This window comes from Thunnus thynnus, chromosome 4, assembly GCF_963924715.1.
Source record: "Thunnus thynnus chromosome 4, fThuThy2.1, whole genome shotgun sequence".
NCBI lineage: Eukaryota > Metazoa > Chordata > Actinopteri > Scombriformes > Scombridae > Thunnus > Thunnus thynnus.
In genome coordinates, this window is record NC_089520.1 from 17,584,175 (window position 1) to 17,598,351 (window position 14,177).

Below are 14,177 nucleotides of genomic sequence, written 5' to 3' on the forward strand. Positions count from 1 at the left end.
AGTGAGCACAGAGGAACTTTCCACTTTCACCAGATGAAAGTGAAAACAGCCTTCAAGTTTCAAACTCTACACGTACATCATTCTGCACAGTGAAGTTCAAACATCCAACTATAGGAACAAGAAGAAAAACATATTTTTGAGTGGAGGGGGACTTTAAACTGACCAACGACCTCAAGCTTTTATTGCAAATGCTTCAAAGATTCAGTCCCACTGTCATCATCATGCGTGATAGGCATGAAGTTATCCAACATGAACTACACATCACTTATGACTTGAATATATATCACGGATGATATGCTGTGTCTCAATACTTTCATGTATATCAGCATTGTTGACTAAATTGCTGCCAGAAGATCTTAATTCATTCACAGGAAGGTATGTTTTCTTGTTTAACTGCATTGACTTTACGTTTTTTTTTGCCCTCTGGACTACCTCTGAAAACAAACAAGCCTGGGTCACCTCTGAGGAAATGTTTGGTTCGTTGTACCTAACCTCCTCAGACCTGCAGGCGATCTGGATCTGGCCCGTGTAATGTAGAAGGCTTGCAGGGGTCACGTTCCTTAAGAAATCTTGAAATAACTGTCAAACTAGTACTGTTGTAGTCCACTCATCTCATCTCACTACATCCATATCACCATAGTGAATGGTAGTCAGCCTGAAGGGTGCCTCCTAATTTAACTACATCTGAGTCAATGTTTGTTCTTTTACATGAGCTGTGTCTGGATATTTACTCTCTATATGGGGACGACGTTGTTCTGTGATCTTACTGATAGTGATGTAGTTACATGCAGTACTTGATCCATTTTCAACTATTGAAAAGTTGAAGTGTAACTTGAGAATCATCTTTTATGCCTTAACACCATTTTGTAGTTATGTTATTGATGTGTCCTCATCCACTTCATTAATACAACTCACCAACCTGTGATATATATTTTGTTATGATTCTTTACCATGTGATTTGTGTTATTCTGCTTCTTTATCGCTTATCAATAAAATATCACACCTATCAACTCTCTTCTGCAGATTTGTACAACAAAACACCACTTTTTTTTCCAAATTGGTTTAAATAGTTTTAATGTATACAGACAGAAACAATCCTTCATTGCTCAATAAAGAAGAAACAAGATGGAGGGGGAAAGTTCACCTAAGGATGGTAATACATCCAGTGTTCACGCTGGTCGGAGACGTAAGATCACACAAGTAGTATAACACAAATTTACACTTCTCTCTTATCAAACATGAAAGTAGATAATGAAGCTCTCAAGAAACTTCACTGACAAATTATCAGACGTTTAAACAGCAATGACAGAACATGATTTTAAGAAAAGTGCATCACACTGTATTTGTACGACAAATGATAACAGTGCAAGATCATACATAATGCTTCCCGTTATTTTCCCTTATCATACATGCACCCCAACTCTTTTTTCATAATTTGAAAACCACTGTCATTTCACATACTATGTCATAATAATGAAAATAATAACCAAAGCTCCAGTTGTTCCCAAAAACAGTCCTTTTTTTTCTCTTTGTGTTCCTTCCTGAGCGACATACTGTATCTTAATGGAGGCAGCGGCCCCCCACAAACTGAAATCAACTAATGGAAGAGCGCTGTTAAGCATTGAGAGCTTTGGCTACATCTGTGAAGACCAGACGACTGGGCCTCTGCGTGGTCCCCTGGGAGGTTGTGAGAGTCTGCGGAGGAGATGAGCAGCAGGACAGAGAAGAGATGAAACTGTTAGTGACATGAAGATCACGTGCCTTGAATTGTAATAACCACAGTAATAACAGCTAGTTGTCCCAGTGTAACATGACTGCATGTGCAACTTTTGTTAATTTCTAGACCATCTAAACAGCTAAATCAATGCTTAATATTTCAGAATTTAGAATATGATTGATTACTTAAACCAGAGAAGATGTGTTAGTACCAGAGGTTAATGTGTACAGCCGTAGAGAACAGTTGAAGGTATGTAGTAAGTTCACAAATGCCAACATATATTGATGGACACACATCGTCCCACAATGCAGTGCAAAAATGGAAATAGGGGTTTGACAAATAAATCTTGACTCAAGCTCTACTTTTGATAGATAGATATTGCCGGAGCTTTCAAACACATCTCAAGGTCTTCATCAACAAATAAGTGGAGTTCTTTCACTTGTAATAAATATGGTTCACTTGTCATAATGTGTGAGGTGCAGTTGAGAGCTCCGGAAAAAGTTAGAAAGTGGACCTTGAGCTGAATTACTTGAAGTCCCAAAGTCAAGAATGAATTTCCACACTCAATAAAATCGGGATGTTTTCCAGCCACAGCCCAAGTTCATGTTTTGAAACTTTTGGCTGCTGAACATAAAACACATGAATAATGTATAAAACAGCAGTTATTTATTATTTTTCTTTGGCAGTACTTGTCACCATATTCCCTCATATACCCACTGGAGGTTTCTTATGGTGTAATGGTGTGTGTTGTACACACATCATATTGCATTTGATTTTTTTAAACAAAAGGTGGTATTATGCATACTTTTTGTGATCATGTATTATTTATATAAATGGCCCCTAGAATATGCTTTATGATGTGAAAAGATGAAGTTGAGGGAGTACGAAGGAAAGGATGATAAAGATATGACAGCGTAGGTTCAAAGGTGCTTATACTTTGGTAAAGATTGTTAAATATAAAAAAATATGGTTTTTAGTGTCCAAAATCAATTACAAACATCTAACCTACTGCTTTTTTGTTTGAGATATGATAATACTGATGGTGTGAAAAAATAAGGATAGTGTGGAAAAAAGAGGGTTAGAACAGTTCAAAAGACACACAGGTGATACTTTACCATGTTTGCCTTTTACCATTATGCCATTGTCAAAACTTAAAAGAAATAAAAGAAAATAAAAGTAAATTATGACAGGAAAAAAAACTTTGCAGATAATAATGGAACAAGATAAACTTTGACAGTGTAGATTATTTAATCAGTAGCCTAAAATAAAGCACCCATATACAGTAATATGACAAAAATAAAGAACTCATCAAAATAACAAAGTAAAAATGGACAGACATATTTAAATCTACAGCAAACACATCAAAATAGCAAGACTAACACAAGCCATGATAACTTTTGCTATGCAAGCAACAGGGGCAACACACTTTTACAATAAATGCTTGTTAATGGTGATGGAAAACATTGTTCAAGCCACTCTCAAAAATTTATATTTCAAGTGTCGAAATGGGAATATGAAAGAATACAGAATATGTTCATCATGACTTTTGTGGTCATCAAACCATGTACTGGAGCCCTTTCATTCCAGATAAGAAAGTTGTCAAAGAGATAAATAGTTTAATAACTGAGGATATAGAAAAAAAAACCCTTTCTGTACATTTTCTACTGGACAATCTCCGGCCTACCTTGGCATTGGGACCTGTGAGGGTGCCATCCCGACCGTGGTCCAGTAGTTCCTGTTCCAGCAGGTCATCTTGTTCTTCGGCCGGGTCAAAGTTATACATAGGCATGAGCTGGTGCCTCAGCTTCTCCAACCTGCACGACAAGAGATTTAGCAGTGAGGGGAAACTGTTGTGATAAAGGGGGATGATTAATCAGTCAAAGCCCCACGAATACTGTATTTTCTGCTAAACTGAGGAAAATGACCTGAACAGAAACAATGAAGTAGAGTCCCATCAACAGTATAGTAAAAAAGAGGAATTTACACCTTGTTGTGAGATCACCAAATAAATTCTAAACAAACGTACCGCTTCCGTTTCCGAATATACAGCATCTAGGATAGAGAAAGACAGATACGAGAAATTATCAATAGAAAGAACTGCTCTAAACTTTAATTTACAAAAAGGTAGAGGGGATATAATGTCTGGGATGTGTTAAGGCAAAACATAAATATATAATATAACAATATAAAATAGGGTGCAGGGAAAATGAATTTCTACTGAATCAAATGCAATTTTAGAGAGAATACTAAAATGATTCCTTACTATTGCCACTGCCAAGCCAATGACAGTGATGATGCCAAAGGGTACGAGCACCATTCCCATTCCCGAGCCCTCCATCATCACCTCTGGAAACGTGGTGGCATTGAAGCTGGTCTCGTTTGTCGTTATAGTAACAGTCATTAATGTTGTCCTCGAGGTGACATTGTCTCTTGCGTCGGTGCCCGTCGGGAGGAAGGGGATTGTGGTGGTTGTGGCAGTTGTGGAGAGAAAACTTGCAGTTGTCTTCGCTGCAGTTACAGCCATGGTCAGGCGTAACTGTATTTTGAATCTTTGTAAAGATGCTGCTATGTGTCTTAGTTTCTAGTGTGTCTCATAGTTGACACAGGTGTCTTCCCTCTGGTCTGGGGTCTGCTGAGGCATTGATCATGTTTTGGCCATGTGATCTTAAGAATAAAATGAAAGAAAGCAAAAATATTACATGATTGATAAAGAGTTATTTTGCTGATTTTTAACCATATGATGTTATAGAACAAAACATTGTAGAGAGTATGATTTTTTTTTTTAAAAAAGGTGAGGGGATTCTTTAACTCCAGCAAAAATGCTTTATTCGTCTTATACTGATGATTTGCTAAAATCTTTTGTTAAAAAAAAAATCAAACATTTCAGTGTTTGCACACCCTCGATTTCATTCAAACCCTGGCTGATCGTGCCAGCGGGGTTGTGGTAGGTGTTTTGGGCAGGATGTGGGTAGAAAAGGCACAGAAGGAAAGTGGCATAACAAACTTGATAAAATAGAGAGGAATACTAACCACTCCAACTGTAACATGCAATGTGAGGAAATGTGTTGGCAGTGTGTTCAAACATCAAAATCAAACTTACACCCCCGCACACACACACACACAGGTTCCATAAATACCCACTGCATCCAAGTCTTGTAGCTCCCACCCACACATAAACTGTACACATCCCATGAGAGTGAAGAGCAATTTATCCTGATGATTTACATATAATAGGAGTTCTAAAACATGAATATAACATGGATTCCTCTCATGTTTGCTTTGAGGTTATATGGTTGACACAGGAGGGCGGTGAAAATAGACATATGATCCATTCCTCTCTCCTTAGTGCATCCTGTCTGCTTGTGCTTTTAATGAGGAACATGTGCAGCTGAAGCAAACAACCAATGAAAACCAAAGGCTGGATTCAGTCAATGCTGTTGTCCAGTTAACAATCCCTGCACTGCACAAAGGTAGAGCATCTAACGTTTTAAAAGGGTCATCTTTGCTTGAATCATTTTATGGACTTATTAGCACTGTGTGTTACTCATACATAACATGTTATTTTTAGTCAAGATGCACTGTATCTCAGCTGTCCTGTGCAAACAGCTGAGCTACTAATCCTGCCAACGTGACCACGTCCTACTGCATGTGTCCTCTCAGATTAGAGATGCATACGTACCTTAACATATAACATGCATGAGTTCAGAGGTGAGCTGCGGCAGGCCGGGGCTAGCTAGAGAGGGGAAAATTTCATTGGAAGAGGCAACATTTCCTCCAATGTCTGCCCCTCCTCCTCCTCCTCCTCCTCCTCCTCCTTCTCCTCCTCCTCTGCTTCTCCCTTTAGCAATGCAGGTACTGCACACGCTGTTTACATTGAAAAAACAGCCATGTTCTCTGAAGATGGACTCCACACACCAAAGTAACCCTATCCAAGCAGGCAGCCTCCAAGAGATCCCCTTCCCGTTCTCCGATTGCCTCCCAGGATTTACTCCCCCCGTCTTGCCCTTTCTTGTATTTCACACAACAGAGGGTGCTCTAGGGATGCTGCAAACAGAGATCAGTGCGGCAAGCTCCCTCCCCCTTCACCCTGCAATTGGTCTAATGGCTTCAAGATGATAGATGCAGTTGGCTCCCTCAGCTGTCCATTTGGCTTTGCAGAGATGAGAATGGGATTTAATGGCTCTGCACACACCAGATGCTGTCAGGCCCATGTGAATGACTGCATCCGGGTGGCAGGGCTGAGGAAATTAACCCTATGATGTCTTTTCTCTAAGTCACAATGACCTGAATTCACTGCTCGTGTGTTTTTTAAACAAACATACAAAGAGAAAAAAAAAATCTCTGGCAAATCACTTTTATGATTTTTCACTTTAATGTGAATGATTTGTACACTTATTCATAAGACACACAGATGTGTGGTTGCACACACTCATTAGTTCAACCAGAAATATGCTGAAAACTAAAATGACGGTTTTCCTGTTTTATAATCATGTATCATTGGATCATATTCACTATTTTCACAATGGCAGCAAAATGTCCACGAGGTTTGAAGGGAGAGCAGTTTCTTTCATTGAGTCTTCAGCTCATTTTGAACAAGTCCCCGGTCATCATGGCCACAAATTCTGAAAGAGTTCAAATAAAAATAATATCACGTTTTTGTCTTTAATCTCATATCTTGATATCTGAGGATTTTTTTTTTTTTTTTTTTTTTGGAACAGAACTCTTCAAAACTCTGTAACTGAAATACAATCCTTGTTACAAGGAGCAAAAAAATAAAACCCCAAAACAACAACAACAACAACAACAACAAATAAACCAAAGAGAAAAGAAAAACAACAACAACAAAACAACAAAACACAGGTGTTTTCTGGATTTCCAATAAATGTTAATGTGTGACAGGTTAAATGAGTTATGGAGTCATGGAATCTGAAAAGTGACTTTTCAAGCTTTTTTAACTATAATGAATGTTGCATTTATTCTTAAGAAGAATATCAAATTTGTAGAAACATAATGGATTATCTTTATTTATTTATATGGACACTTTTCACAGAAAGAAAACAACCAGAAAGATTAAAAAGTAAGAATTTCTACAAAAAAAAGTTATACTGTAATATTAAAATGTACACCATGACATCTGTCTTCCAACATTAAATATATATTTTCAACCAAAGAAAAGTAGTTTTCGAGTGGTTATGGCCTATAATTTAGAACAGATACCTTCATAATCGATGGTTCCATCTCCATCTTTATCTGCCTCCTTCATCATCTGCTCTGCCTCAATCTCATTAAGCGGTTCCCCTGCGTTCATTAGTACATATCTGGAAATGAATATTAAATATAAAGGAAACATTAAAGTGTTACTAGTATAAAAAGTTTTAATGGTGTAAATAATTTATTATATATCAGTTTGTTAATGGTGCAATGGGTCAACATAAAGCTAATAAAGAATTTACTCATTCATAGAGGAAAAGTTTGTTTGACTTTTTCTTGGAAATATTATTCTTACTTGAGTGTGTTCCAGTCAATATATCCTTTGGCCTCTTTATCAAATACTTTAAAAGCAGCTCTGAGCTCAGCATCCTGGTTCTTGGTTCTTTCGTGGTACAGCGCCATTAGACCCAGAAAGCTGTCACAGTTAAATATCCCTTTACCTGAAATGTCACAAAAATAACCAATACAAACAAAACAACATTGTGAGTGTGCAGCACAGTAACTTTTGTTAATCAGATTTGTTGGATAGACAGATACAAACAGTAAATATAGACATACTGTACACAGAGAAGAAAAGTAGTACATTCAAGAGGATGTGATCTTTATATGCAGTGAAATGAAAGATAATCTAGGACAACACATCGCTCTTTAATGATAATTATCTAACAATAATTATCTACAATTATCTGCATCCTACCGTAGTGTATCTCTGAAGTCTTTATTTCCAGAATTGTCCTGGAAAAAGGTTTCTTTTAGACAGACAAATTGTTTAGTGATGTTACAGCATCTTCAATTTTCCATTTTGCAGGAAGGTGCTTTACAAATATGCAAAACAAAAACATTTCAGCTTAATTTTTAAAGCACCTAGATTGTTGTATTTGGGTGAAAACATTTATGTATATACAGCTGAGACCCAGAGATTTTAAAATGTAACTATGTTTTACAGCTAGAACAAACTCAGCATTAATCACAATTTGCTCTAAAGCAAACATTCTCAAATTTCTGCAATATGACTTTGATGCCAAAATAGAATTCATAAAAATGGCAACATTATATTTGTTCTCTCAGTTCAGAGAGAGAGTATAGAGAAGGTTAATAGGAATAGGAAACAAGAAGGAAAATGGCAAATCATAACATAACAGATGACACAAATAGTTAAAATCTATCAGCTATGAAACTTGACTTGATGTGAAATGAAGATTTATATCAGAGAAAGTCCATTGAAAAGAAGTCCACCTTAAATCAGCAGAAGGCAGAAAAGCGTGGTGCAGAAGATCAGTACTTTGATGGGAGATACAGTCCTCCATTTCTGTTCTGTTATGACTTTCCTGCATGATTAATAATTGCTATTTAAATATGAATTCACAGTGATGGCAGGAAATTATTATTAGGGCACTAAATATTTGGATTTTGCTAAAATTCAGGAAAAAAATAGCAAATTTGAACTAGAGAAGAATAAATATCAATAACATCTCTGGTAAACAAATAACTAAATAAAGTAAGTTAAACTGGTCACAAAAAACTGTGTCCATCAGTCCAGTTTCAGGATGTTTCATTTCTTTCATGGTAAATTCCAATCATGTCTTTGGATGACTGTTTGTGTGCGTGTTCGTGTACAACCATGAGTGCATCATCATCAGTCTTTTTATAGAATGAAGGCCACTTTACACAAATCACACATAGTGAAACACTGCCACCCAGTGATAAAGGTGGATACCTGCAGTAAACAGAGCAGAATACTGCAGTGTTAGATAATGTTTTTTTTTTTGTTTTTTTTACAGTATAATGAAATTTGGAAGATGTTATTCCCTTAAAAAGTTGCACATGAGTCTGCTTTATGAATCCTAAATCTGACTGGATTTGCACTTAAAACCTGGACTTGATCAGCGGCAAAGACTACTTACAAAGACATTAAGATTAATTTGATTTTATAGACATCTATTTCATCCATCTACCAGCACTTAAGCTAATGGTGATTGCCAACTCTGGCTAATGTGAATGGCCAGGCTATCATTACAGAACCTAAGTCAGCACTTTAATTGCTTACTTGGCTTGGGCTGAACTTGTGACAGATAAAGCTTCTACTTTATCATCACTTCCACATGCAGCCCAGAATACATGCAAAGCATTGCTTAAAAGCATTTTAAAGGTGTTGCTCATGTATGTAAGTAGAACCATTTTACATTATAACACGGTCAAATGCACCATCACCCCTGTGGCTGTATAACAGTCAATGCACTGTCAATACCATTCACAAAGGTAGAATTTATAGCAGAACCGTACACTTGATTTTACGGGTATACATACTGAAGTTGTAATTCAAGTTTTATGCTGTTTATAATTGTAATTATATTATCTAAAACTTGATCAACGATAAGAATAACCATTGTTATGATTTTAGTTAAATGATTTTAAGAGAATTTGTTTATTTGCTTCCATAGTGTTGGGTGTTTACAGCTACACAGCAAGCTTATATTCACCATCTTTGTCCACATCTTTGGCCATCTGGCTGAGCTCTCTCTTTGTAGGATTGATTCCCATTAAACTCATCAGCCTCTCCAGCTCCTGCGTCTTCACATCTCCATTCCCGTCTTCGTCGAACATCTCAAAAACTCCTTTATACTCTGTGATCTGCTCTTGTGTTAACTTGCTGACCTGGAAGAAATGAGGGTGATTGTTCAGGAAGCTGCAGTGTTTGATATTAGAAGTTAGCAGGAATTATTAAAGCTTCTGGAATTACTTTATGTTGAGCTTAATAGTGGTAATTAGATATATTATGTGAGGTTATTTCCTAGGTCAAGTTAAAAGGTACTCACCATTTTTTTCTGGTAATACAAACACGACTGAGGACAAGCACTGTGTGCACTGACAAGAGTTATAAAATGAGAGGATGTCTTAGCCTCATCGTAACTACACTTCTGATGCTCTTTCCCCAGAGTTTAGGGGTGCTTGCTTCAAGACCTTTTATGGCACTTAAAGGATGGACTAACTTAACACCCATGAGGGATATTTGGATACTGATCTCAAGCAAGAAATTTTATACACCATATTGGAAAATAACTAGTTTGGTAAACTTGCAATTAGTTTGAAAAAACACACATTATCATTAAGTAATGATGCAGAAAGTGCTGAAGATAAGATGTTGAAATATGTAAGCAATAAAATGTATTTTCTGTGACCTCAACATCACATGTTCCACTTTTGGGAACTGCAATTAGCTTTCTGTGAACCATTAGCAGGTGTTTGTGCAGCCCCCAGTGGCTCTTATGAGACCAGGCAGCCAAATAAGGAGGCACTTATCTACAAGAAGTTATTTCCAACATTGCAATGGGAACATTAAGAATTTCACATTTGTCAGCCGAAGGGAAGAGCTATGAATCTCTGTATGCCACATGGCTCCAATGATCCTGATGATGTGTACTCATCGAGTTTGAATGGAGATATGTAGAAAACCAAAAATAAAAAATTTAACATTTTAACTGGAAGTATTGGGACTTAATATTTACATTAGCTGATTGTTGACAATTACATAAATATATTCAAAAAACTTTAATTAAAATGTCATTTTTTCAATTCCATATTCTATTCTTGCACAATCATGATGGAACCTTTAACATTATTAACCCTTTCGTACTATTCATATTCTGATCCTTCATAGTATGGGATGGGTAATTTTTGACTCAGCTCAAGTTTCCCTTTATAATAAGTCACTATACCAGATTTTGAACCTCAAATGTATTTGACATCCATATATATCTTATCAGTCATTGATAAATGGGTGATTTATCCTTCATTAATGTTTCAGAGAGCAGAGAGTGTTTTCTTACACTATTTGTTTATAGAGAAAATACTTTAATAATCAAACTATATTATGATCGATTGTTATCTAAAACAGGAGAACAAAACAGCCATAATTATTTCTAGGAATTTTATTGAAAGTGAAGGATGCAGCAACATTATTGAATGGTATTATGGTATAATGGTCATTATAACCATTAAAACCATCAATCAGCACTGTCCATGAACCACATGCCCTCCTTTTCTGTCAGTTGTACACAATCAACTCTGCATTGAGTGTATTAGTCATAAAGCAAAACAACAAACTGGTTCAAATTTCAGATATTTCAAACTAACAAAACTGCAAAAAAAACCAAAACCAAAACAAAAACAACCCACTGCTTTTACAGCCCTTTTTTGTAGTGCAGAAGTTGCATCTCGCTCTCTTTTGTCCCCTTGTGACAATTGATTGTGGTACTGCAGACTGATCAGGGCTAGATTCAGACTACTGTGCTGCTGTGGCTGGTTTGTGGGGAAGGTGGCGTTGCCTTTGCATGAGAAGGACTTTTCCTCCATTTTCTCTATGTTGTTGTTGTTTTCCTCTTTTACCACTTTCTCTTCCACTCTCTGTCTCCAATTTCACATCGGAATAACACATCCAACAAATCACTCCTTCCACTCCACCAAATCAGTGAAATAGGGGCTCGAGTACTTAAGGTCCTATGAAAGCTGCCTTCCACTTCAGAGAGGACTATGTTGGGCAACCACTGTGTTGGTTGTGTGGTAAATGATGGGTTTGATTTGTTACTTTGTATAGGCTTGTTTGCAGGTGCAGATGCCCACCTGGGTGGGAACCCTGGCAAATGTAGCAACATGGTGGGAACACGGGCAGTTCTAGTGACAGTGTCACCGTCCCCATTGAGCTCTGTCCCCACTGTCCCAATAATAGAAATACACAGACATGCCAATTTATAGTTTCACTATTTCCAGATCCCCATATAATTTAACATAACATAATCTTTACCTTGATTTGATCCCCTCTAGTGACTCCTTTCAATAAATACGGGTCAAATTTGACCCAGAAGACCCTCATTGTGCAAATATTTCTACCAAAAATAAATAATTTTGAAATATTTCCATGTTTGTATATTCTGTGCCACATCAGGAAAAGTCATAAAACTTCAGGCTTAAAGAATGTCATTAGTGGTGTTTTTACTGATTTCAATTGTCAAAATGGGTCAAATTTATCCCAAACAGTATATAAGGATTAAGGCCATTGTTTGACTGAACCTCAACTGAAGTCAACCTCATCAAGTCAGTTACAAAACATAGTTCCTTTCAGATACAGTAACGTTTGGATCAACCTTGTGAAAGAAAGAATGAATAAATTATTATGCTGGTCAGTTTCACTGGCTGAAATTATCAGAATACATTAATTAGGTTCTTCTGGACCTACAAAACTCAGTGGAAAAGACACTTAACATGATGTATGAAAAGGTTTAATATGTTTTTCAGTGATGTGGTGGTACATTTGTCTGCAATTTACATACAGCTGCATTGAGAATTTGTGTCTACAAAGCAATATTGTTTATGACCACGCAACGCAATGCAGGAAAATGTTTTTCTTCCTGCTTCTGCATCTTTACAACCCAATTGATTTGCATGTCGTGGTTGAATGGTAATATCAAAATTCTGTTGACAAGCCATGATAAAGATAGTGTGATTATCAGACTCCACTGCCTTTTCATTTCACTTCATGTGGATGGCCTTCATTTTACCGACACTGTGAAGAACATAGATCAACGTTGTAGAAGAGGGTGGTCAAAAAATTGACAGAACTTTAAAAAGTAGCCAAATTACAGTTGAAATTGGCCAGAATCTATTCTTGGACTTGTATAAAACCAATTAAGGAAACTCAAGGAAATGAAGTTTGGAGTAAATTCACTATAAACCAATACATGCATCCAGAGATACCTCATTTAAAGGCTGGATAAATGACTCAAAATTATTAACGTCTTATGCCTTCTAATACTCTGTGCCTTGTTATTAATTTCACCTTGAGAATTGTTAGTTAACTACTGTTTAAATGGTCAAAAATACATTTTCAATCTCAATTTTATACCTTCACAAGTAAGAACATGCCAAAACAATGTTTGAATGAAAGCTTTAGTGATGTAAGATAATATTGAATGGTGAGGATATGGATGTAAGAAAGGGGATGAAATTAGGATTAGGAGGAAGTTATCAAGTACACTGGTCTGGGATAGATGAGCAGGAGGCCAGGAAGACGGAGACTGGGGGGATATGTCTCAGGTGTTGTGTCACTCAAGCCCCAGACAGTATCTAAACAACAGAGAGATGGTAAAGATGTGCACAGGACTGAGAGAAAGAGGGGAGATGGAAGAGATGCCAGGAGGGATGAGGGGACGAATAGGTGTGGGGAAGAACAGGGATGAATGAAGGAGTGGAAGTTTAATCAATGTAGGTAAGGGATGGGAGAATTGTTCGGGAAAACTGTGACAAACAGGAGAGGATGAGTTAACCAGGTAAAGGTGGGCTTGACACAGATTAGAGGTGTGGTTGAAGTTACCTTTTGTTCTTGAGCATGGAGGCCCATTCTTGACCTTGGAGAGTTTTCTTCTTTTGATCAACACAAATTCAGATTTAGTGGAAAATGTATCAGTCCCTTTTCACATCACTCACCTGTAAGCATTTATTTTTTTTAGTTCCAACCATGTGGATATTGCCTGCATTAGCATCTTTATTTGTTTGAGGTACAGACTGTGACAACATATTTTCACTTTAAGGATAATTGCGTTTGTCTGTCCAGCAAACTATATGCTAAATAATAGTTAGTGTGTAGCGCATAGATAATTATTTTTGTGCATTTCAGGTAACGGGATGTTTAACTGTGACAGTTTACCAGCATTGTGTCACAGAAGAACCAATAACTAAATGCAGACGTCTTTCTTTATATTTACACTTTGGAGCATTTAAAAGAAGAGGTTGGAGCAATAATTTTAATCACATCAGAAGACAACCAGGTGTAAAATATTGTGCACATTTGTAACAACTATCTTTCTCTCTGTGCCTCTTTATGTTTGTCTTTTAACATCTTTGAACCATGGAAATAAGTGCTTTCACTTTAACATGTTATCCCTTGGATTTTTGTTTTTTGTCTGATAATCCATTAATAAAACAAATCAATCACTATTTCCTAGTCAGCCAGGGCCAGAAAAATGTTGTTGACAATGTTATTATTAGATGGAGCTCTGCTGAAATCACCACTTCCTACTTTAGAAGCTGAGTCGCGGCCTGACTGACGACTCAGCCTTTCAGTTAGGCTGGGGTTGCATTTAAACAGACCGAAAAACATGTTCTCCAGACTTTCAATCCACTCTTATATATATAATGCATTTGTAGCAAATGTGAAGTGCTAAACATTGCTCAAAGTGATTGATAGCAGAGGCAG

The 14,177-nt window shown here is 36.9% G+C and overlaps 2 protein-coding genes across 5 annotated transcripts; both read right to left on the minus strand.

Moving 5' to 3' along the window:
* Positions 1 to 1,057: 1,057 nt before the first annotated feature.
* Positions 1,058 to 5,800, minus strand: si:ch211-161c3.5 (uncharacterized protein C3orf18 homolog). 3 transcript variants are annotated; one of them, XM_067587058.1, is made up of 6 exons: positions 5,397 to 5,800; positions 3,981 to 4,381; positions 3,744 to 3,769; positions 3,402 to 3,531; positions 2,833 to 2,867; positions 1,058 to 1,695 (listed from the first exon to the last, which is right to left on the minus strand). In XM_067587058.1, the coding sequence occupies exons 2-5, from the start codon at positions 4,239 to 4,241 to the stop codon at positions 2,862 to 2,864; spliced, it is 423 nt and encodes a 140-aa protein (XP_067443159.1). In that variant the 5' UTR covers positions 4,242 to 4,381; positions 5,397 to 5,800; the 3' UTR covers positions 1,058 to 1,695; positions 2,833 to 2,861. The 3 variants fall into 3 exon arrangements, with proteins under 3 accessions (XP_067443159.1, XP_067443158.1, XP_067443157.1); XM_067587057.1 differs by having other exon boundaries at positions 1,058 to 2,867; XM_067587056.1 differs by lacking the exon at positions 2,833 to 2,867 and having other exon boundaries at positions 5,397 to 5,798.
* A 308-nt stretch (positions 5,801 to 6,108) lies between these two features.
* Positions 6,109 to 14,123, minus strand: LOC137181390 (calglandulin-like). Of its 2 annotated transcripts, none has more exons than XM_067587072.1 (5): positions 13,296 to 14,123; positions 9,409 to 9,583; positions 7,224 to 7,368; positions 6,935 to 7,035; positions 6,109 to 6,339 (listed from the first exon to the last, which is right to left on the minus strand). In XM_067587072.1, exons 1-5 carry the CDS (start codon positions 13,320 to 13,322, stop codon positions 6,296 to 6,298), a joined length of 492 nt encoding a protein of 163 aa, XP_067443173.1. In that variant the 5' UTR covers positions 13,323 to 14,123; the 3' UTR covers positions 6,109 to 6,295. The 2 variants fall into 2 exon arrangements, with proteins under 2 accessions (XP_067443173.1, XP_067443174.1); XM_067587073.1 differs by having other exon boundaries at positions 9,745 to 14,123.
* Between the last annotated feature and the right edge of the window lie 54 nt (positions 14,124 to 14,177).

What these genes read in the sequence shown, in the direction of transcription:
- LOC137181390 (XM_067587072.1), bottom strand. Translation starts at nt 13,322, where the DNA reads ATGGGCCTCCATGCTCAAGAACAAAAG. An exon ending in TCCATGCTCAAGAACAAAAG is followed by an intron (nt 9,584 to 13,295) that starts GTAACTTCAACC and finishes CATTTCTTCCAG; the next exon opens with GTCAGCAAGTTAACACAAGA. An exon ending in ATTGACTGGAACACACTCAA is followed by an intron (nt 7,036 to 7,223) that starts GTAAGAATAATA and finishes ATTCATTTCCAG; the next exon opens with ATATGTACTAATGAACGCAG.
- si:ch211-161c3.5 (XM_067587056.1), bottom strand. Translation starts at nt 4,241, where the DNA reads ATGGCTGTAACTGCAGCGAAGACAACTGCAAGTTTTCTCTCCACAACT. An exon ending in TATATTCGGAAACGGAAGCG is followed by an intron (nt 3,532 to 3,743) that starts GTACGTTTGTTT and finishes CTTGTCGTGCAG; the next exon opens with GTTGGAGAAGCTGAGGCACC. An exon ending in TCACAGGTCCCAATGCCAAG is followed by an intron (nt 1,696 to 3,401) that starts GTAGGCCGGAGA and finishes TCTCCTCCGCAG; the next exon opens with ACTCTCACAACCTCCCAGGG.